Source organism: Podarcis melisellensis (assembly GCF_964234715.1).
Source record: "Podarcis melisellensis genome assembly, chromosome: 2".
NCBI classification, from domain to species: domain Eukaryota; kingdom Metazoa; phylum Chordata; class Lepidosauria; order Squamata; family Lacertidae; genus Podarcis; species Podarcis melisellensis.
This window is the reverse complement of record NC_138529.1, coordinates 14364068-14387694: the sequence shown is the minus strand read 5'-3', so window position 1 is coordinate 14387694 and position 23627 is coordinate 14364068. Positions and strand designations below refer to the sequence as shown.

General features: G+C 47.5%; 1 protein-coding gene and 1 long non-coding RNA gene across 2 annotated transcripts in view; one reads left to right on the top strand and one right to left on the bottom strand.

Moving 5' to 3' along the window:
* TAMALIN (trafficking regulator and scaffold protein tamalin) overlaps positions 1-23627 on the top strand; it is a 40608-nt gene that overhangs the window by 4904 nt on the left and 12077 nt on the right. Inside the window, exons 2-3 of the mRNA XM_081899076.1 lie at positions 15580-15629; positions 22668-22722. Coding sequence (XP_081755202.1) covers positions 15580-15629; positions 22668-22722 — 105 coding nt within the window. The remainder of the gene's footprint in view (positions 1-15579; positions 15630-22667; positions 22723-23627) is intronic.
* Positions 6492-23627, bottom strand: part of LOC309363033 — a 71678-nt gene continuing 54542 nt past the window's right edge. Inside the window, exon 4 of the long non-coding RNA XR_014165176.1 lies at positions 6492-6601. This is a non-coding gene — a long non-coding RNA (uncharacterized lncRNA). The remainder of the gene's footprint in view (positions 6602-23627) is intronic.

Genomic DNA, 23627 nt, shown 5'->3' with positions numbered 1-23627 from the left:
GTAGGGTATTTTGTCTCTGTGTGTCCCAGGAGCTCTGCCTTCCCCATCTGAAAGGCCAAGGAAAAGCAATGTTAGAAGTGAGTGCAATTTGTGATCATGGAGCAGCGTCATGACTGATCACAGGGCAGGTCTGTTAAAGCACCCAACTTAGCTTTTCATTTCTTGCTTTTGTTGAGCTTGTGCCAGCAGGAGAGAACCGTAGCCAGTCTTAAAAGGCAGGGTGTTTTTATTTATTTAATGAATTCTTCTGGTTTTTGAGAAGGAGAGTTATTAAAATAGCAGGTTCTATTAAGGGTCTATGTGTGTGAGATTGCCAGGTGGGCTAGGCATTTAGGGTTGAGGTGGGGATTTGCAGGCTGTGCTGAGTGGGGCGTTTGTGATGGTGTGTATGAAATGGGGATTGCACCGTGTGGCGAGGTTTATTTTCAGGTATCGAGTGTGAAGCAGATAGGGTTCAGAAGGAGAATAGGGTATACCGGAGGCAGTGTTCGAAATTAACCAGGAGCAGGCACATTTTGCACCTGGCTATCGGCCAGGGATGCGGGTGGCGCTGTGGGTTAAACCACAGAGCCTAGGGCTTGCCGATCAGAAGGTCGGCGGTTCAAATCCCTATGATGGGGTGAGCTCCCGTTGCTCGGTCCCTGCTCCTGCCCACCTAGCAGTTCTAAAGCACGTCAAAGTGCAAGTAGATAAATAGATACCGCTCCGGCGGGAAGGTAAACAGCGTTTCTGTGTGCTGCTCTGGTTCGCCAGAAGCGGCTTAGTCATGCTGGCCACATGACCCGGAAGCTGTATGCCGGCTCCCTCAGCCAATAAAGCGAGATGAGTGCCACAACCCCAGAGTCGGCCACAACTGGACCTAATAGTCAGGGGTCCCTTTGCCTTTATCTGTCGGCCACTTGAGAGCAAGTAAAGATATCTGGGCACCAGGATGGTGCCTGATATCTCCACCATCTGGGGATCAGTGGATCCTGACTGTTTCCCCATGCTAATACCATATCCTGCGGAATTCCATCAGTTCTATTTTATCTGTACAATCAGAAGGAATTTCAGGAACCGAAATGCTTTTTCTGTGCAGCCTGAGTAGGAGCAGTGAACAACATTTATAGTTAAATCTCCACCCCCATCGTTCAGCCCGGACACTGAGATCCAGTGCCGAGGTCCTTCTGGCGGTTCCCTCATTGAGAGAAATGAGGTTACAGGGAACCAGACAGAGGGCCTTCTTGGTAGTGGCACCCACCCTGTGGAACACCCTCCCTTCAGATGTGAAGGAAATAAGCCGCTATCCTATCTTTAAAAGACATCTGAAGGCAGCCCTGTTTAGGGAAGTTTTTAATATTTAATGCTGTACTGTTTTTAACATTAGATTGGGAGCCACCCAGAGTGGCTGGGGAAACTCAGCCAGATGGGCGGGGTATAAATAATAAATTATTATTATTATTATTATTATTATTATTAAATGTTGTAGGTTCTCTTACCCCACCCCACGGCCCTGCTCACAGTTATGAAGAATATTCTTACTTTATGAATGGTCTGTTTCACTGTTCAGAAAAAGAGGTCGGAATAGGCCAATATCTATGTCGACCGTCCCTGGATCAAGTGACGTTGCTTCTTTAAGTTCTCAAAGTTCTTTAACCTAGCTCAAGGTTCTCGCCTGAACCAGCCAGATCTTTAACTGAGAATCCATCACATTCAGTCCATCATTTGAAAAATAAGATCTTAGAGCTGTCTTGCCCCAAAATGTCAACTAGACATTCCATTTTGGCAACTTTAACCCTGGTTGAAGGAGCCATTTGGCGCCAAGCTTATATATCTGAGTTTATAACACTGGTAGTGAGACTGGAGTAGGTTTCCAAAGGTGATCTCAGGCCCAAAAAGATTAGCAAGCCCTCATTTGATCACTAAGCCACACTGGCATATTTCATAACCGAAGGAATAGGTGCTGCACGCGCTCTCTCCGCAAACATGGTGGTCCTGGCAAAATCTTCACTTCAAACCCAGAGCTATGTACTTATTTTTCCAGTACAGTGGTACCTCGGTTTAATAACAATCCAGTTTAAGAACGATTTGGTTTACAAACTCTGCAAAACTGGAGATAGTGTCTTGGTTTGAGAACTTTACTCTGGTCTAAGAACGGAATCCAGAAGGTGGAAGGGCACTGGTGGCGGGAGGCCTCATTAGGGAAAGCGCACCTCGGTTCAAGAACGGTTTTGGTTTAAGAACGGACTTCCAGAACGGATTAAGTTCGTAAACCGAGGTACCACTGTACTTACTGCCTTAGACTTTAACGGAGCAGGAAAACCTTAACTTTTGAACCACTGCTTGAAATTTCACCCAGTTACTTTCCTTGAGAGGCCTGAATAAGAGTCACACTAGTTTTCACCAAAATGGGAAGTAAATAAATGATCCAGCTATTTTTAAAAGCCTCAGTTTCAGACCTTCTTTATATTGCTGAACCTCTGCCAATTCTTACTGGATCGGTTTGAAACTTTCCTGCATTCGCAGACCCCATCGGGTTGATCAGCGGTGGCAAGTTTCAACATATTAGTTCAACAGGTGCCATTTTTAAATAAAGTATAAGAGTTTTGGGTCTTATGGTGGCAAAGCTTCCTTTTTGCAAAGTTTTCTCCAAGCCTTCTCCCCTCCCCCTGTAAAACCTTTGATGCCCTCATTACCGGATCCCAGACCCGGCTTTGGCGTGGCTCCTTCAGGGTTGAATTACTAAAGCACAAAGTATGCGTGTACCACATCAGTTGCAAAAAGGGACGCCTGCCTGTTTCCTTTTCCTCTTTAAAGTTCACATGCACAAGGCCCTTCTCATACTTTGCTCAGTGCTCCTGTGTCTTTTTTAAAAGGTTAAAAGTTGCCTGAAGAGCATTCTGTTGTATGAAAAAACCTCGCATTGGTGCTTTAACTTGTGTCCCATACCACATTCAGGTCCGTTCCCTGATTTAAATTAAATTTTAAAAGTTCCTTAAGGTTTTTCCCGCTTTTTCTGAGGTGTTTGTTGTACAAAATTCCTTCATTTAATCTCCACCTCTATGGAGTTTTCCCTTCTTCTCTCAGTTCCACTAACACAGGCTGGGATGGCAGGCTTGTTGGTTTTTGAATGTCTGGTGTAGATTTTGTTCAATTTCGTTGTTCTGTATGGGACAATGACAATAAAGATTACCGTTTCGTATCGTATTGTGGTCAGAAAGTGATCTGTTTTCTTCATCCACAATGATAAATCACTGGATGTCCATATAAAGTCGATTTTTCCGGCAGACTGATTGTGGCTCTGAGAAAAAGGTGAATTCTCTGTCCAGTGGGTGTTTAAATCTCCATATGTCAATCAAATTAAAGTTTTCCACCAATTTAAAAAAGGTTACCGGTAGTCTCCCTTCCTTATTTTCAGTTTTCCTTATTGTCCTATCCATTTCTAGGGAGATTACCTCCATTAGTATATCCAAGTAGAATTATCTTCTGGTCCATGAATTCAAACATTCTTCTAATGTTTTATAAAATTCCGTGCATAAATTCCAACTATTACTAATTTCTCACTTTGTGTGATCTCCGGGGGATGTTTCCATTGATATTCTGGCGCATGTGCGCCTGCATGGATATCCATGCTCAGGTTCAACATGAAAAACATCTTATAGACCATCTGGAAACCCCCTTTGCCAACAACCCCTCTAAGGAAAGTTATTGTGATGTGTCTTTTACTGGAAATTCTTTAAAAAGGAAAGGCTAGCTGATGTTCACCTGGACTTGCTGTTTAAGAACCCACAGGTCCTCACCAAACATCATCATTAACATCATAGAGTTGGAAGAGACTCAAGGGCCTACTCCAAACCCCCACAAATGCAGGAATCTCAGCTAAAGCATCCATGACAAATGGCCATCGAACCTCTGCTTAAAATCCTTTGAGAAAGGAGAGTCAACAGCCTCTCGTGGGAGTCTGTTCCACTGCTGAACAGCTCTTATTGTCAGAAAGTTTTTCTGAATGTTTAGTCGGAATCTCCTTTCCAGAAACTTGAAGCCATTGGTTCGAGTCCTACCCTCCAGAGCAGGAGAAAACAAGTACCGTATTTTTTTGCTCTATAAGACTCACTTTTTCCCTCCTAAAAAGTAAGGGGAAATGTGTGTGCGCCTTATGGAGCGAAAGCAGGCTGCACAGCTATCCCAGAAGCCAGAACAGCAAGAGGGATTGCTGCTTTCGCTGCGCAGCTGTTCTGGTTTCTGAGATTCAGAATATTTTTTTTCTTGTTTTCCTCCTCCAAAAACTAGGTGCGTCTTGTGGTCTGGTGCGTCTTATAGAGCGCTCCTCATAAGACTTAGTTTCCACTTGTTTATTATTATTATTATTATTATTATTATTATTATTATTATTATTATTATTACCCTGCCCATCTGGCAGAGTTTCCCTAGCCACTCTGGTCGGCTCCCAGCGGAATATTAATAATAACAAAGCGATAAAACATAATAATAATACAGTCATACTTTGGGTTACAGGCACTTCAGGTTGTGTTTTTTCAGGTTGTGGACTGCCGAAACGGGTTACTTCTGGGTTTCAGGCGGTCGCGCATGTGCATAAGTGCTAAATCTCGCTTTGCGCATGCGCAGAAGCACCGAATCACAATGTGCGCAGATGCGCCACTGCAGGTTGCGGGTGCTGCAGGTTGCATCCCGCATGGATCACGTTCACAACCCAAGCGTCCATTGTAATAATTATATTTATAATATATCCTGCCAATCTGGCTGGGTTTCCAGCACATATAAAAACACAATAAGGCGTCAGACAGTAAAAACTGCCGTGTAGTTATTTATCTCCTTGACATCTGATGGGAGGTTGTTGGGTGCCACTACTGAGAAGGCCCACTGCGATGAATAATTGGACTACTTTAACTGTCCAAAGAATCCAGAGAACTGTAGTTTAAGGGTACTGGGAATTGTAGCTCTGTGATGAACCAGGATATTTTTTTGCAAGCAGGGAGCCATGACTGTTAAAGTCATTTAAATGTGCTTTCAATGCATGGTGCGGGGGTGGCCTCTAAGCCAGGGGTCCCCAACCTGTGGCCCATGGGCCGCAAGCGGCTCACAGAAGCCATTTAACTGAGCCGCCCGCTCGGTGAGTCCCCACACGCTGCACTAAACCGGCGCAATACGGCGCAGAGACTCCAGAAATTGCATTTGTGTATGTCCATGGCGCCGGAAATTGCTTCTGCGCATGTCTGCGGTGCCGGAAATCGCTTCTGCGCATGCCCAGAGGCTGGAAATCGCTTCTGCATGTGCCCAGATGCCGGAAATCACTTCTGCGCATGTCCGCGGCACCAGAAATTGCTTCTGCGCATGCCCAGACACCGGAAATCGCTTCTGCGCATGCTCAGATGCCGGAAATCGCTTCCGGGCATGTCCGTGGTGCCGGAAATCGCTTCTGTGCATGTCCGCAGCGCCAGAAATCGCTTCTGCACATGTCCAGGTGCCGGAAAACGCTTCTGCGCATGCCCAGACACCAGAAATTGCTTCTGTGCATGTCCATGGCGCTGGAAATAGCTTCTGCACATGCCCAGCTGCCAGAAATCACTTCTGCGCATGTTCACGGTGTTGGAAGTCGCTTCTGTGCATGCACAGAGGCCCGATAACGCTTCTGTGCAGGCACGATTTTCGGCGTCTGGGCGTGCGCAGAAGCAATTTCTGGCGCCGTGGACATGTACAGACACGATTTCCGGCGTCGCACTGCGTCTGTCCGGCCCTCGGAGGATCTCCGCAGGAGTGATCCGGCCCCTGCCCAGTACGCCTTGCCTACCGCTGCTCTAAGCTGTAGCGTAAATATAGCCCTGCAGAGGCAATTTGGCCGCCAAGCGCTACGTCTCTGAGCCGAAGTTTGTGTTGGTTGCGGCAACAGTTGGGGGAAATAAGGACTCATTTCCTGTGCAGCTCTGCACATCCCATAATAGTATCCTGTGGCTATGGCAGCCTGTTACTGCACGCAGAGATAACAGCTGCTGAAAGGAACTTTGAAAGCTGCGAGCTATTGTACAAATGGGCTTGAGCCTGTCTAGAAATAAGTTCCGTTAACCAAGTTATACAATTTGTTGCTTTTAATAGGGGGGGGGCGGGAGACGGAGCGGGGGTGCAACTGCTGCGAGGGGAATGACGTCAGTGCAAAAAAAAAAAAGAGGCCCCCTCCAAACACCTTGACATCACCGTTTTTCAGAACAGGAATGACATAAGTGTAAAGAATCAGAACAATTGTGTCAGGGACTTGTGTGGTGGCGGCTAATTTGCGAAGTTGTTTCAAAACAAGCCTTCCTTGCAAGCTTCAGAAACTGTTCTGAGGTTGGGAGCAGAACTGTGGAAGTTTTTTCAATTGCTCCTGAAAAAAAGCTTTTAAAAAAACCAACAGTAATGTATCCCCAAAGCAGAAATTTGTGTACTTTTTTCCCCCCCCATTTTGTGCAATTTCTGTATCACGCTGTACGGATGCTCTGTTAAAACCCACCTGGTTTGTTGCTGGTTCTACCTCTGGGGTGAATCCGGAGGCAAAGAATTATTCGTATTTTGCGGCATTCCACGTACATCTGCGTCCTTCATACGTCCGATAGCTGAACTCTGTTTCCTTCAGAGTTAAAATGGGAGAGACGGGCTTCACTATTGCACCCCAAACAGCCAGATTCAAGGGTGCTAAATTCTTATTATCTCTCCTCACAAGGAGTGCAAAGTGTGCCTTTTTACAGTTCTCAACACACCTCCTGATTAGGAGGAGCAAACTTCATAGCAGCCATTCCTGGAGATATAATAATAATAATAATAATAATAATAATAATAATAATAATAATAATAATATATTACAGTGGTACCTCTGGATGCGAACGGGATTCGTTCTGGAGCCCCGTTCGCATCATGAGCAGAACGCAACCCGTGTGTGCATGCGTCACGATTCGCTGTGCATGCGCATGATGTCATTCTGAGCGTCTGCGCGAGCGGCGAAACCCAAAAGTAACCCATTCCGTTACTTCTGGGTCGCCGCGGGACGCAACCTGAAAAGATTTAACCCGAAGCGACTTTAACCCGAAGTATGACTGTATTTTAATGAACCTTTTAAAGACGGTAAAAGAGGAGAGCGCAAAATATGGTCTGAAGCTCAGCATCAAAAATACGAAGATCATGGCCACTGGGCCCATCACCTCCTGGCAAATAGAAAGGGAAGAAATGGAGGCAGAGAGAGATTTTACTTTCTTGGGCTCCATGATCACTGCAGATGGTGACAGCAGTCACGAAATTAAAAGACGCCTGCTTCATGCGAGAAAGGCAATGACAAACCTAGATAGCATCTTAAAAAGCAGAGATATCACCTTGCCAACAAAGGTCCGTATACAGATAGGTAGCCGTGTTGGTCTGCCCTAGTCAAAACAAAAAATTTTTTTCCTTCCGGTAACACCTTAAAGACCAACTAAGTTAGTTCTTGGTATGAGCTTTCGTGTGCATGCACACTTCTTCAGATACACTGGTCCGTATAGTTAAAGCTATGGTTTTCCCAGTAGTGATGTATGGAAGTGAGAGCTGGACCATGAAGAAGGCTGATCGCCGAAGAATGGATGCTTTTGAATTATGGTGCTGGAGGAGACTTTTGAGAGTCCCATGGACTGCAAGAAGATCAAACCTCTCCATTCTGAAGGAAATCAGCCCTGAGTGCTCACTGGAAGGACAGGTCCTGAAGCTGAGGCTCCAATACTTTGGCCACCTCATGAGAAGCTACCAGCATGAGTTTGACCAAACTGTGGGAGGCAGTGGAAGACAGGAGGGCCTGGCGTGCTCTGGTCCATGGAGTCACGAAGAGTCGGACACGACTAAACGACTAAACAACAACAACAAATGACAGTATTTATACCCCACCCATCTGGCTGGGTTTCCACAGCCACTCTGGGCAGCTCCCAACCGAATATTAAAAACACAATACAGCATTAAACATCAAAAACTTCCCTAAACAGGGCTGCCTTCAGATGTCTTTCATTCATTCAATCCAGGGGTTGTCAACCTGGTCCCTATTGCCCACTAGTGGGAGTTTCAGAGTTCTAGGTGGGTGGTAGGGGGTTCTATGGCACAAGACTGGTGGGAGGTAAGGAAATTTTACCATCAAGAAAGATGCATTAGTGGGCGGTAGGTATAAAAAGGTTGACTGCCCCTGATTCAATCAATCATTCCATTCCACTATCCTTTCTGTCAAGGAACTGAGGGCAACAGAAATAATTATTTCTTCAACATCTTCACTTAATTTATCATCACAACAGCCCTGTGAGGTTGGTCGGGTTAGGCTAGGCATGGCCAAATTTAACCCTCCATATGTTTTGGGACTACAACTCCCATCATCCCTAGCTAAAAGGACCAGTGGTCAGGGATGATGGGAATTGTAGTCCCAAAACATCTGGAGGGCCAGTACAGTGGTGCTTTGGTTCTCAAACTTAAGTCCATTCTAAAACCAAAGCGTTCCAAAACCAAGGTGTGCTTTCCCTTAGAAAGTAATGCAAAATGGATTCATCCGTTCCAGACTTTTAAAAACAGCCCCTAAAACAGCAATTTAACATGAATTTTTCTATCTAACGAGACCATTGATCCATAAAAGGAAAGCAACAATCCATGTTACTGTACTATAAAATGAATAAAACAGTATTGTAGATGATAAAAATTAGAATCAAAAAATTTTCTTACCTGCACTGATGATAGTCGTTGTTGGGATGGGGGGCTTTTATCCATTTCTGCAGTCACACAATCAATCAATCAATCAGTAGCTGAACTGGGATCCACACCGTCACAAAAACAAATTAACTGAAAAAGCCTCAAAACAAAAAACGCAAAATAAATAGCAAAAACAAAAGCACCAAATATAAGCTCCAGATATCACCTCAGAACACTGCAATCGGAAACGCAAGGCTTGAATTACAATGGGGGGATGCAAATTAACAGCGCAACAGGAAACACAGGGGGACACCTTCTTCCAGTTTTGCAGTGTTCGGGTTCCAAGTTGTTCGTGAACTAAACTGTTTGAAAACCGAGGTACCAGTGTACCCTTCAGTGCCTCTCCCCAGCTTTTGCTCCCTGTTCTCTCTCTCACTGAATTTGCAATGGATGTAAAGTGTCACAGTCGGATGCAAGGGAAGCTGTTTCATAGGAGTTCCAGCTTAAAACTGCCCTGTTTAACAAGTTGCTGTGCGTCAGGAATTGTCTACATCGCTGCTTGAACACGGATCCTTTGGGTAGGCTGGAAAATGCCAATTTTTAAAATTCATGGCAGACACCAGGGTGCAACCGGTGACAGGGCAAAACTCCCCCCATCATCTTTCTCAGTGCTGAGCCTTGGATGGTATGGCTTTGGTAAAGGTTCAGCGCAAATCTCAGTTTACTCATCACCCAACCACTGCTGTTTGCCTGTAACACATTTGGGGACTGAGAGGCAAGAACGCTTCCACATGGGTTGTGAGCCCAGGCATTCTCCCTCACACACAATTTGCCATACTCTCCAACGTTTCTCTGATGGAAACAGGGGTGTCCGTTGTCGTTACATAGCACGCGCATGTACATCACGATTCACGATATGTCTTTGGGACAGAAACTATGGAACCTGTATCACGATTTCAAACTGCTTTGAGCGATAGCTCAGTCACTACAGCATGAGACTCTTAACCTCAGGGTTGTGAGTTTGAATCTCACACTGGGGACTCGGCTACATTGGCAAAGAAGAAAGCACTTTATATGCATTGTTTGTGGCGCCATGGGTTAAACCACAGAGCCTAGGACTTGCCAATCAGAAAGTCGGTGGTTCGAATCCCCGCAACAGGGTGAGCTCCCGTTGCTCGGACCCTGATCCTGCCAACCTAGCAATTTGAAAGCACGTCAAAGTGCAAGTAGATAAATAGGTATCGCTCCGGTCGGAAGGTAAATGGCGTTTCCGTGCGCTGCTCTGGTTCGCCAGAAGTGGCTTAGTCATGCTGGCCACATGACCTGGAAGCTGTACGCCGGCTCCCTCGGCCAATAAAGCGAGATGAGCTCCGCAACCCCAGAGTCGGCCACGACTGGACCTAATGGTCAAGGGTCCCTTTACCTTTATGCATTGTTTATGCATTCTAACAATGTGACAACAGATGGCGCTGTGGAGATTCATTCTTGCCAACCTGATTTCTCAAAGTTTGCAATGCGTTTAACTGGAACGCTTCTTGGTGTGTCTAGATCCAGCCTAGGCAAAAGATTCCTGCATTGCCAGGTTTCGATTAGTTGATCCCCGTGGCCCCTTCCAACTCGGCAAGTCTGTGATTCTCCAATATACAGTGATACCTTGTTCCTCAAACACCTTGGTACTCAAACAACTTGGAACCCAAACACTGCAAACCCGGAAGTAAGTGTCCTGGTTTGCGGACTTTTATCGGAAGCCGAACGTGCTTTGTTTTGAGTGTTACGCTTCCAATTTGAGTGCCACACTTCAGTTTTGAGTGTTACGCTGAGTTCGCTCTGTTTTTGTTTTCGTGGCTCTTTCTTGTTTTGTTCTTGTGACTTTGTGGAACCCAGTTCAGCTACTGGTTGATTGACTGTGTGACTGAAGTACACTGTTTAGCGTTTTCATTTTATGGACCAGTGGTCTCGTTAGATAGTAAAAAGCATGTTAAATTCCTGTTTTAGGGGTTGTTTTTAAAAGTCTGGAACGGATTAATCCGTTTTGCAGTACTTTCTGTGGGAAAGCGCTCCTTGGTTTTGGAATGCCTTGGTTTTGGAACTGACTTCTGGGATGGATTAAGTTTGAGAACCAAGGCACAGTGGTACCTCTGGTTACGTACTTAATTTGTTCCGGAGGTCCGTTCTTAACCTGAAGCACCACTTTAGCTAATGGGGCCTCCCGCTGCCGCACGATTTCTGTTCTCATCCTGAAGCAAAGTTCTTAAGCCGAGGTACTATTTCTGGGTTAGCAGAGTCTGTAACCTGAAGCGTATGTAACCCCAGGTACCACTGTATTACTGTATCAATATATCGCCCAGCCCTACTGGGGAGCATGTGCGCCAAATTGGGGCTGAAAATTGAGAGCCCGAATTCTGCTACTGCTGACCTATACCCCTTTCCCAGAGTGAAGTCCCCTGATTCAGGTGCCTCCCCCGGGGTGTCCCAGCAGGGGTGGGGTGCCATCTGGGTCCTCCCTTCAGACTGCCCGATCTCTTTTCTCCTTGTTTGCCCTGCTCTTGCGCAGCCTCTCATCTGTCTGCCGCCTCTGATCTCTGTAAAACTGTGACCCTGGAAAAGGCAAAAATACGAATTAAAAACACCCTGCGCCTCACGGCAGGAAACCGCCGCTCTCTCGGTCAGGAGATGAAAAGGCCTGTTTGTTTATGGAGCCGTCCGCCCCATTGATGGGGAGGAGCCAGAGCACAAAGATATTGTGCAGGAGAAGCTCATTTCACTTTCAAAACGGCTGCGTGGAATTATTTGCATGCGTTTTGACTGTTGTGCCTCGCGTTGTGCCACCAATCTGAGGGAGCCTGGTGGCAGGGGGAGGGAGCCTTCAACCTCCCCACACCCCTCCCCATATCTAAAGGGTGATTCCTCCTTGCACCCAGCTCTGACTCTGCCAGCTTGCACCCTCCTCAACCCAAAAGATGTATCTCCTTTTTTTGCCGCCTCCGCCTCCAGCTGGATATTGGAAGCACATGTTTGAACCGGGGTCTGTCTTTAATTACTGGTGGAGACAGCAGTCTCTGCAGGTCCAAGACGGCTTATTTCTTTTTTTTTTGCATCTTTGGGCTCCCGGGGACCAGAGTAGAGGGATGGCTTGCCGCGTTGGAGGCAGGCTTGAAAGGGAATAATTGGGCTTTTTCCGCATCCTCTTTCTCTCAGCTGGTTGCCATTTGGAGCAGCTTCTATCAGTGCTGCCGCCTCCTCCTCCTCCTCCTCCTCCTCCTCCTCCTTCTGTTTGCTTATTCTTTTTAAAGCCCTAAACGGCTTCGGTCCAGTATACCTGAAGGAGTGTCTCCACCCCCATCGTTCTGCCCGGATCTGAGGGCCTTCTGGCGGTTCCCTCATTGCGAAAAGTGAGGTTACAGAGAACCAGACAGTTGTCTTTCTCCCAAGAGCATCTCCCAGGTTTTTCCTTTCTCCCCTTTGCCACAACTACCGTATTTTTCGCTCTATAAGACGCACCAGACCATAAGACGCACCTAGTTTTTGGAAGAGGAAAACAAGAAAAAAAATATTCTGAATCCCAGAAGCCAGGACAGCCAGCAGGATCACAGCGCAGCTTATGGGATAGCCAGGCGCAGCCTCCCACCTGCATTCGCTCCATAAGACGCACACACATTTCCCCTTACTTTTTAGGAGGGGGAAAGTGCATCTTATAGAGCCAAAAATACGGTATCTGGTCAGTTGGCTGCAGTTGCAAAGCAGCAAAATTGGCTTGTTCTCTGCTCAGCTAGCGGTACGTGGCGGCGGCCCACACCCAGAAACCAAACCACGCGGTTTTCAGTCAGACTCAACTGAGCTGGACTCCCCCCGCAAAGCGTGCGAGCAGTTAACTCGACCGGCTGTGCGAAGAGAGGAAGCATTCAGAAGACTAAAACTGGATCCAGTTGACTTTTCTGGATCAGTCTGGAGCAGAGCTCTAAAAACAGAGGGAGTGGCTCTTTTTCACCCAGAGGGGCCACATTAATTCTGAGATGGGGGGCGTTGCATGCCAATGATGGGTGAGGCCTGCGGCCAAAGTGGATATAGCGATGAATATGACTCTTAGCCTTTGTACAGAACGCTGCAGCCGTATTGGTGCTTGCTCAATAAGGCGTGTTGAATTTTTCAACCTTCCAGAAATGAGGGGCGCTTAAAAGTTGTAACGCGACCAGGGAATTTGAAAGAGACTTTGGTTAAATTAATACCGTTTGGTTTTGCTTGGTAAGTGAAACGCGCATAAAATCGCACAGAAATCTTTAAAAGTGATTGCAGTTATAACAGACCCTCCAAGTGCCCCTATTTTCCAGGGATGATCCCAGATTTAAAGAAGCCGTCCTGGTTTCTGATTTGATCCCAAAATGTTCTGCTTTTCCTTAGTCCCTATTTTCATCAGAGAAATGTTGGAGGACCCCTTCTCTAAAACGATCCCAGGAGTGTGAGCTTTGGGTGTGTAGGTTTCTTAGGGCACCAGGCAACTGGGATTTCTCCTTCCCTGGCAATCTGCTTCTGCAAGTGGATTCAAGAATACCTTGGGAATTGATCTTCTGCAACTACAGGCCTCAATCCAGCACCGCAGTTAGGCGTGTTGATGCCCATCAGAATAAATGGGTTTAAGTGTATGTAACTTGGTGGTTAGGCCATGGGAAGGCCCAATTGCCTTCTAAATCCAGCCCGCGGACGGTCCAGGAATCAGCGTGTTTTTACATGAGTAGAATGTGTCCTTTTATTCAAAATGCATCTCTGGGTTCTTTGTGGGACATAGGAATTCGATCTTTTTCTTTCTTTCTTTCAAAATATAGTCCGGCCCCCCACAAGGTCTGAGGGACAGTGGACCGGCCCCCTGCTGAAAAAGTTGACAGACCCCTGACTTAGGCTATAAGTGTCCAGTTCTCACCCTCTGCCTCCTTTGATTTGAGTCCTTCACTTCATTAATGGGCGAGTCACTTGTATTGTATCCAAACTCGAAGCAGCTTTTTCTGGCCCAATAAGTGGGCCTAGACCTTTTCCGGAACAGAGAGCTAAATCCTCATCTCTGCTGCGAAACAGTGGCACGCTCTTCCCAAAACCTGAAGCAGCTCCAACGAGCTCACATTGGATAGGCTTGCAAAACTATTGGGAGGATCTTTGAGCCAACAGGCCGTGATCTAAGCCTTGAGGTCATTTTAAAGGTAAAGGGACCCCTGACCATTAGGTCCAGTCATGGCCGACTCTGGGGTTGCGGCGCTCATCTCGCTTTATTGGCCGAGGGAGCCAGCGTACAGCTTCCGGGTCATGTGGCCAGCATGACCAAGCTGCTTCTGGCAAACCAGAGCAGCGCATGGAAATGCTGTTTACCTTCCCGCCAGAGCAGTACCTCTTTATCTACTTGCACTTTGATGTGCTTTCGAACTGCTAGGTTGGCAGGAGGTCATTTTAGGCTGGTGTAAAACAGCGGCTTAGAGAGAGACACATTTTGTGCTTACACGCAGGCTCTGGCTGGCGTGCGGAAATGTTTGCATCCCATGCGAGAGCAGCTGTTTACGTTCAAACACGATCCCCATTGCATGTGTGGCTCTTTAATAGAAACCTGCTGCCTCTGCCTCTTGGCTGCTCCCGGCAACAATGTGGAGTTCAGCCGGAAAAAAACACGCCCCAAAGACGCATATGTTTGCATGCTCGCGCAACTTGGAAAACTTCACAAGAGATGGCGCATTGTCGCTCCGTCCAACTGCTGCCGGGCGGCTTTGCCAAGAAGTCTTACGTTCCGAATGCTCAATGGGAACCGGAATGTGGATCTGCCGCCCACCTCTGAGTGGGTAGTGGGATCTATTTATGCAAATAGATGTGCTTCTTTGGCCCTCTCCCCAGCTCCCAGCATGCACTGGGTGGGCCCGCTCTGCTCAAACACCCAACAATGAGAGGGTCTGTTTGGGATGGGCCGGACAATTGATTTCATTTTTCCAAATAATGGGGCTTTTTGCATAAAACAGGCTTTCTCTCTCAAGGACTTCTCGCTTCCCCCCATGGCATCGAGCCATTTGGCTTTAAAAGCCTGCAATGTTCAGGACGTGACTTGGAGCTTGCATGCTTGAACACCGGGATTGGTGGTGGGTGTTAAGACCCTCTGTTTGCAGTTGAAGTCCCGGGCCAAGTATCTGAAACATTTGAACCAGGGCTGTTCCAAGAAAAGCCCCCTTAAATAATCTGGTTTATGCTAAAGCTCTAGCAATAGGCTCATCTTTTGATGGACACCAACTCCCATCCGTCCCAGCCAGTGTGGCTAATAATCGGGGCTGATGGGAGTTGTAGTCCAACACCACCTGGAGTGGGCAGATTCCTTTTTACAGTGGCACCTCGGGTTACATACGCTTCAGGTTACATACGCTTCAGGTTACAGACTCAGAAACCGTGCTCCAGCGGCGCAGCAGGAGGTCCCATTAGCTAAAGTGGTGCTTCAGGTTAAGAACAGTTTCGGGTTAAGAACGGACCTCCGGAACGAATTAAGTACTTAACCCGAGGTACCACTGTACATGGTTATGTAGTGTGCTTCAAAGCCATAGAAAGGGGTGGCGACTAGATCTGGCAACTAGGGGAGTTTTTAGTGTTTGATGTTTTATTATGTTTCTTGTTTATATGCTGGAAGCTGCCCAGAGTGGCTGGAGCAACCCAGTCAGACGGGCAGAGTAAAAATAATAAAATCGTGATCATGTGCAAACAGATGTCATTCAGGACCTGTTCCTCTGTGGCTTTTCCCTGGCTTTGAAACCGTGAAATAGTTCTCCTGGTCCAGCTCTCTACCTTATCCAATCTTGGGTGTTGTAGCTTTTGTGTTTGTGTGTGTGAGAGGGGGGGGGGGACATACTTTGAGGCATGCCTTGACTAATTGCGGTCTTTGTATTCCTCTTGCCATCTCTTCCTCAGGGCTCCGGATTCAAATGGCGATCTCTCAGCCAGTCACCCGAGCAGCACAGGTAGGTTCCTTTGTTCCTTTCCTCTAGAAGAATTTAAGCGGAATCAGCAAATTTTGTTTGCTGGTTTTCTGCTTACTCTTATCTCTCTCTCTCTGTGTGTATCTCTTAAGTCAGACTAAGCATGTAGCCTAGCGGTATTTGTGATTGCCCCGTGGACTCAACAGAAAGCACATTCGATCACAATGGTGCGTCCAGACGGTCGTCTTCTCCCTTCCCTGCCTCCCCGCGCTCTCTAGTTCATTTTTTCCGCTGCGGCTCCTTAATCCCGGATCACAGCTGCTGCCACATGTGCTGCCACCCTCTAGGGTATTCCCAGCTCAGCGGATGGTCTCTGGGGGTATGAATGGCCTTCGGGGAGGGGCTTTAATGACAGGGCCTTCATCCCTGCCTCTGAATGAGCTGCTCTTTCACAATAGCGACAATGGCTTGACTGATTTCTAAAAGGAGGCGGATCATCTGGGGAGTGTTTGACATTCTCCCCACCCCTGGGGTGCGCTTGACAGGAACAGGGGTTAATTCCCAAAACATAGGCAAGGCGTTTGGCTTTCCCTGCAGGGTAGCCTTGAGAGTGACATCTGCTTTAATCTGCGAGCGCCTGGTCCTCTGAGGTCCTCTGCGGGCGCCTGGGGTTGCTCTGAGCTTAGGGCTCTGGGTGGAATTCCGTTCTCTGTCCGTCCCTCTCAGTCCCAAGATAAACTACTCATAATAAGTAGACTCCTGTGTCATCATTTTTAACAGACTCCTGCTTCATCTGAACAATGGGTAAGCAAACTAAGGCCTGGGGGCCGGATCCAGCCCAATCACCTTCTAAATCCGGACCACAGATAGTCTGGGAATCAACATGTTTTTACATGAGTAGAATGTGTCCTATTATTATTATTATTATTATTATTAATTTATACCCCACCCATCTGGCTGGGCTTCCCCGGCCACTCTGGGCAGCTTCCAACAAAATATTTAAATACAGTAATGCATCAAACATTAAAAGCTTCGCTAAACGGGGCTGCCTTCAGATGTCTTCTAAAAGTCTGGTAGTTGTTGTTCTCTTTGACATCTGGTGGGAGGGCGTTCCACAGGGGGGGCGCCAGTACCGAGAAGGCCCTCTGCCTGGTTCCCTGTAACTTGGCTTCTCACAGTGAGGGAACTGCCAGAAGGCCCTTGGCGCTGGACCTCAGTGTCCGGGTAGAACGATTGGGGTGGAGACGCTCCTTCAGATATACTGGACAGAGGGCTTTAAAGGTCAGCACCAACACCTTGAATTGTGCTCGGAAACGTACTGGGGACCAATGTAGGTCTCTCTGGGTTATTTGCATCTCTGGGTTATTGTGGGGCCTGCCTGGTGTTTTTACATGAGTAGAATGTGTGCGTTTATTTAAAATACATCTCTGGGTTATTTGTAGGACATAGGAATTTATTCATTTCCCCCCCAAAAAAACAAATATAATACGGCCCCTCACAAGGTGTGAGGGACAGTGGACCAGCCCCCTGCTGAAAAAGTTTGCTGACCCCTGCAAACTCCCCAAGAGCTCAGTTGGTAGAGCAGGAGACTCTTGATCTCAGGGTTGTGGGTTCGTTTTGGGTAAAAAGATCGCTGCAGGGGTTGGACTAGATGACCACTGTGGTCTCTTCCAGCTCTAAAATCCTGTGGTTCTAAGATCCTGAATGCAGTCCAAACTGCTAGTGGCTGTAGTGCAGGGTGGCCAACCTGTGTCCCCCACCCCCCGCCCCGCCTTCCGTCAAAAGTTTTTGTGGCTCCCAAGATCCACCCCCTCCATTTGTGATTTTAAAAAATGAAATAACTCTTTTTTTAAAAAACAACAACAACAGCTCCTGTGCATCCCCTAATGTGATGCCCAAAGGTTTTGTGTGTCCCTCTAGGTCAGGCATCCCCAAACTCAGCCCTCCAGATGTTTTGGGACTACAATTCCCACCATCCCTGGCCACTGGTCCTGTTAGCTAGGGATCATGGGAGTTGTAGTCCCAAAACATCTGGAGGGGCAAATTTGTGGGTGCCTGCTTTAGGTCCTTCCATTCCCGCTCCCCCTGCCCCAATTCTCTAAAATGTAAACAAATACAGTTTTACTAACTGCTGCTGCAGGTTCCCATTTGGAAGGCAGGCTTGAGAGCTGCATTAATTGACAGGCCCACTTTGACAGTTTAGTCCTTGGGAAGAAGCCCCCCTCTCAAAAGGATTTTCAGCTCTTAGTGATGATTTGTGCCCAGTCTTTGCTACACAGTCTATGACCCAGGCCAGTCTTCAATTCATGCACCCCACAAAATCGTTTGTTCTTAGCTGTCCTGGAGCAGATTTTGGATGGGGCTGACCAGAAGTTGTGAACTACAGCTTCCATTATTCCTGATTATGGTCCACGCCAGCTGGGACTCATGGGAGTTGGAGTCCAGAACATCTGGAGGGCACCAGGATAGTGAAATCTAAGCAGAAAGCTTACCTTTGTTGGTAATATTACCCTCTTTCCGAAACAGAGCTTGGAGCGCTTTAGCTTGATCCCAGTTCAAAAAATGTAGGGTTGGGCACACCAAAAGTAACCACTTGGAGGGAGACACACACACCACAAAACCCCACTCAGTATCCCCTTTCTTTGATTTAGTTAAGTGTTTACCAAATTTGGGTCTCCAGCTGCTCTTGGACTACAGTTCCCATCATCCCTGACCACTTGTCTTGCTAGCAAAGGATCATGGGAGTTGTAGTTGAAAAACAACTGGAAACCCAAGTTTGGGAAACACTGGTTTAGTTGTCTTCTGGCTGGCTTGGTTCCCCGATGAGAATTACAGTGTAAGAATCCTTTTGTGTTTGGTACTTTGTGGTCTGGGGTGCATAGTCTGATCTAGCTCGGTTTGGCAATCTGTTCATTAGACTCCTCTCGGGATGAGAGCGTGGTTTGGAAGGCCTCCTTTTCTGTTAACGATTTAGCTGAGTTTTGTTGCCTCAGGGCGGAAGGTTCAGACATTAATTAGGAATGTTACACATCAACAAAAGCACCACTTCCTGTTCAAGTTTGGGGGCTGGTGGAGGCTGTATGGGCGTGTGGCAAGTGTAATCGCTACCTAAACTCCTTTGCGATCATACCTTAAAGCAGACTTCCCCGAGTCCCATCATCTGTGACCATTGGTCATTTTGCCTGATGATGCTGACGGGGTTCTAGCCGGACACCTTTTGGGGGGACACAAGTTTGTGGAAGGCTACTTTGAAAGTTCTGGTTCGCCAGAAGTGGCTTAGTCATGCTGGCCACATGACCCAGAAGCTATACGCCGGCTCCCTTGGCCAATAAAGCGAGATGAGCGCCGCAACCCCAGAGTCATCCACGACTGGACCTAATGGTCAGGGGTACCTTTACCTTTACTTTTAAAGTGTAGAGGTGAGGATATGAAACTGACAGAGTGCTTCCCCTGCCCTTCTTTAACAAAATTTATTCACTTGCCATTTTCAAAATGCTTTTGTGTCACCTTGAAGTTCTCGTGGAACCAGTGGCGTCGTGAGGGAGGGGCAGTGCGCCCCGGGTGCCATGTCTGGGGTGTGTGTGACAAGAACACATCCTGCGGGGTGCTCGCCCCGCCACCCCGGGCACGGCAGCCCAAGCAGCCATCGCGCCGCCGCGGCCACATAAGGAGGATCCTCCCATTTGCGGCTGCAGCTGTGAGCGGAGGATCCTGCCACTGTCCAAACGGCGCTCAGGCGGCATTGGCAGCAAACCACTATGTACAACGCATGCACTGTGTCACGCGTATGCACTGTGCATAGCGGTTTGCCACTAGCTCCGTATGGACGGCAGAGGGATCCCTCCGCTACCGGCAGGAGCCGCTTACGGCGAGCCAGGAAGGGGGCATAGCTGTCAACTTTCAGATTTGAAATTAAGGGATCAGCAGATGGTGACAGCAGCCACAAAATCAAAAGACACCTGCTTCTTGGGAGAAAAGCAATGACAAACCTGGACAGCATCTTAAAAAGCAGAGACATCACCTTGCCAACAAACGTCTATATAGTTAAAGCTATGGTTTTCCCAGTAGTGATGTATGGAAGTGAGAGCTGGACCATAAAGAAGGCTGATCACCGAAGAATTGATGCTTTTGAATTCTGGTGCTGGAGGAGACTCTTGAGAGTCCCATGGACAGCAAGAAGATCAAACCGATCCATTCTGAAGGAAATCAGCCCTGAGTGCTCACTGGAAGGACAGATCCTGAAGCTGAGGCTCCAATACTTTGGCCACCTCATGAGAAGAGAAAACTCCCTGGAAAAGACCCTGATGTTGGGAAAGATGAAGGGCACAAGGAGAAGGGGACGACAGAGGACGAGATGGTTGGACAGTGTTCTCAAAGCTACCAGCAAGAGTTTGACCACACTGCGGGAGGCAGTGGAAGAAAGGAGTGCCTTGTGTGCTCTGGTCCATGGGGTCACGAAGAGTCGGACATGGCTAAACGACTAAACAACAACAAAAGCCTCGGAAAAAAGGGATCAGCAGCCTCATCTGTCCCAGGGACAGTCTACGGGATATCTAACAATCCGGGATAGCAGCAGGAAACGGTGCTGGAATAAGGGAATTTCCTGTAAAAAAAGGGAAGGTTGACAGCTATGGAAGGGGGACGGACGGGAGCCGTGGCTCCCGAGAGGACGAGATGTACAGCTTTGCCAGCACCCCAGCGAAGCGGCATAGCTTCTCCCCCTTCCCTCAATGGCTCAGGGTACTTGGGAGTCGTGGGGGCGCAGAGGCGTAAGAAGGGGGGCAGATCACCCCAGGTGTCATCGCTGAGGGGAGGGGACATTTGGCACCTGCCCGCGACTCCCAAGCCTACCCCGAGCTGTCAATGTGGAGGGGGATGACAAAAAAATTTCCGCACCGGGTATCACCTGGGCTTGCTACACCTCTGCATGGAACAGCAGCTTTCACATAAGAGGGAGAATGTTGGTTCACAGAAGGTAACATGCAGAAGTGTAAAGAAATACCTTCCAGTGTGTTTATTTCTGGAGCTGGTTGGGTGCTGATTTAATTTGTTAATGAGGGGAAAAGAAAATTTGAGTAATCAGGTGTAAGCGGACTGGGTCCAGCTGCCTTAGAATAGGCTGAATCCGTCTCGTTAAACCATCTTGTCAGGAGGAAGAAGACTCTTGTCTGTTGCACACCTGAGCAAGGAAGACGCTTCAGGGCAAGTCGACGAGGCGGCACGTTGTGTGAAACGAGTGCATGCAACAAATAGGCTGCCTTTCTGCGTCTGTACATGGTTCAGGAATCCAAGAGCAGCCCAAAGGTTCCATCTTCCTTCCCTTTAAGCTGCAGCTAAAATTGTTTTCAAGTTGAGGACGTCTGGTAATTGTCAACCCCTTTCACTTGATCCACAGATCATGGAAGTCAAATACCCTTCTTGGCAGCGTTTTCCAAACTTGGGTCTCCAGCTGTTTTTGGACTACCGTTCCCATCATCCCTGACCACTGGTCTTGCAAGCTAGGGATGATGGGAATTGTAGTCCAAAAACAACTGAAGACCCAAGATTGGAAAACGCTGCTTCTTGGTATCACTTCTGAAAGCATCCTAGCCTCTTCATCCGAACAGAGCAGTTTACAACATAAGTGTGAATAATTTTCTCAGTTTGGCTCACCAATGGGAAGTCAGCCCAAATGTTATTATTTAATTAGGATTGTACTGTATTGTATTTGGCAACTTTTCTGCTGGACCTTGAAAAGGATTGCACAACTTTGACATCTTTTAAAATCTTTATTCGTGCAGTTTAATAAATATCACCAGTGACTCTCGCTCAGAACGTATTCTGTTAATAGATGTTCAGTTGTACCACGGTTCACAAACTGAATCCGTTCCAGAAGTCCATTTGACTTCCAAAAATGGACGAAAACCAAGGTGTGGCTTCTGATTGGTTGCAGAAGCTTCCTGCAGCTAATCAGAACCCACGTGGGATGTTCGGGTTCCAAAGAACGTTCGCAAACCGGAACACTCACTTCCGGGTTTGTGGCGTTCGGGAGCAAAACGTTCAACTCACAAGGCGTTTGTCAACCAAGGTACGACTGTATTCTCCTGTTACTCTACTCTTGTATTAAACCTCTGTAAGCCAAAAATACCCATGATTTGAAACGTCAAGTTACTTTTTGTTTTTTAAATCATAACCAAATATTAAATGAGAAACTCCTAGATGGGCACAAAAATTGAGAACGGCCGCTGCTTTGGGAACTAACAATACTCATGGGGACCCAGAAGTGTGGCTCCTGCAAAAACTCATACAGCACCATTTTTCAATGAGTTGCATGGAATTAAAATTCAGTAAGCAGTTCCTCAAACTCTGGACAGCCACACATTCTCCACCCCTGGTTTACCTGTTCATTAGGTATCCCAATTTGCCATTACAGTTTAGTTCACCTGCCCCTTCTGTACTTAGGTTTCTGTTTTGATTCCTGTGTCTACACCCACCCACAGTCAACTCTGCCCACTCTGAGCCGCTGCCTGGATTTGTCAAAGCTGGATTATACAGAAGCCCACTCCCCTCCTGTTTGTTTTGTCGGCTTAAAACTGGGGGGAGGGAGGGAGTGCAAGACATCAGAAGATGTCCTAGTGCAAGGCAAAAACTTGGACCAGCTGCTTGACCATAGATCAGGATTTCCCAAACTTGGATCTCCAGCTGTTGTGGGACTACAACTCCTATCATCCCTAGCCAGCAGAATCAGAGGTCAAGGATGGTGGGATTTGTAGTCTAGAAACCGCTGGAGACCCTAGTTTGGTAAACCATGCTGTGTAGTGTATTGGCTTTTTTGTTTTGTTTTCCCCCCTCCCTCCCACTGGCCCCTATTTTGAAGGCTTTCGAAAGAGTCTCTTTGGAGAGCAATCGGTGAGCCTGCAAGCAAAGGAAGCTTCTGTAACTTAGCCATGGTGGGGGGGGGGTGTTGTTTGGGGAGGAAGTGTGCTCAGCACATGCAGCCAGGCAAATGAAGACAAATCGCACACAGCTATGGAAAAGATGGTCTCTTGGCGTCCCCTGGGAAATCTCAGCAACTGACCCCTTTCCTCTTGTTCATTCCAGAAAGGTGATCACACTGGAGAAGGAAGAGGCTCAGGCCTTTGGCTTTGAGATTCAGGTGAGTTCAGAGGGAATCCCTTCCATTCTGGCTCTTAACCCAGTGAGTCCAGAATTCAGCAAGGGTTCAGGTGTGTTGTGGGTTGCAACCCATGAGCATTGAGCACCTAAAAAAAGACATTTCTGGATCTGAAGTTTTTTAAGCTGTTGAATCTCAAGTAGCAAAAGGGCAATTTCCATCTTGAAACTCAGTTATTTGGTTGGGGGGGGGGTCTTTGAATCGGGCATTTCATCACGCTCTCAGTTTCCAAAATCCATCTCTTCCCACTTGGGAAATACCGTATTTTTCGCTCCATAGGGCGCACCGGACCATAGGGCGCACCTAGTTTTAAGGGGGGGAAATAAAGGGGGGGAAATACCCCCCCAGCCCCAAAGAGCAAAGAAGCCAAGACAGTGAGCGGGATCCATCCTGCTGACTGTCTTAGCTTCCTCTTTAGCCATGGGCAACCTCTCCAGCCGGGAGAGGCTGCGCACGGCTTTGTTTTTAGCCGTGGGGCTGGGGCGGGGGAAGCCGGAATACGGTAGTAGTGCCAATTTTGGGGAGGAGTGGGTGCAGCGTTCGAAATTCACCAGGTGCTAGGCTATCGGTCACTTGCAACCATGTGAAGATGCCCGGGAGCCAGGATGGTACCTGATGTCTCCAACATCTGGAGGTGCATGCCTGATGAGGATCCTTGGATCTGGACCGTTTACACACACTAACAACACATCCTGTAGAATTCTGATTTTTTTATTTGCATAATCAGAACAGATTTAAGAAACCAAAAGGTTAATTGAAAAATACAACTTTCAGTTCTCTTAGTTCAATAAAGGTTCTTGAGGGGGTGGGGAAATACACACCCAAATGGCAACTAAGGTAAAGGTAAAGGGACCCCTGACCATTAGGTCCAGTCGTGGCCGACTCTG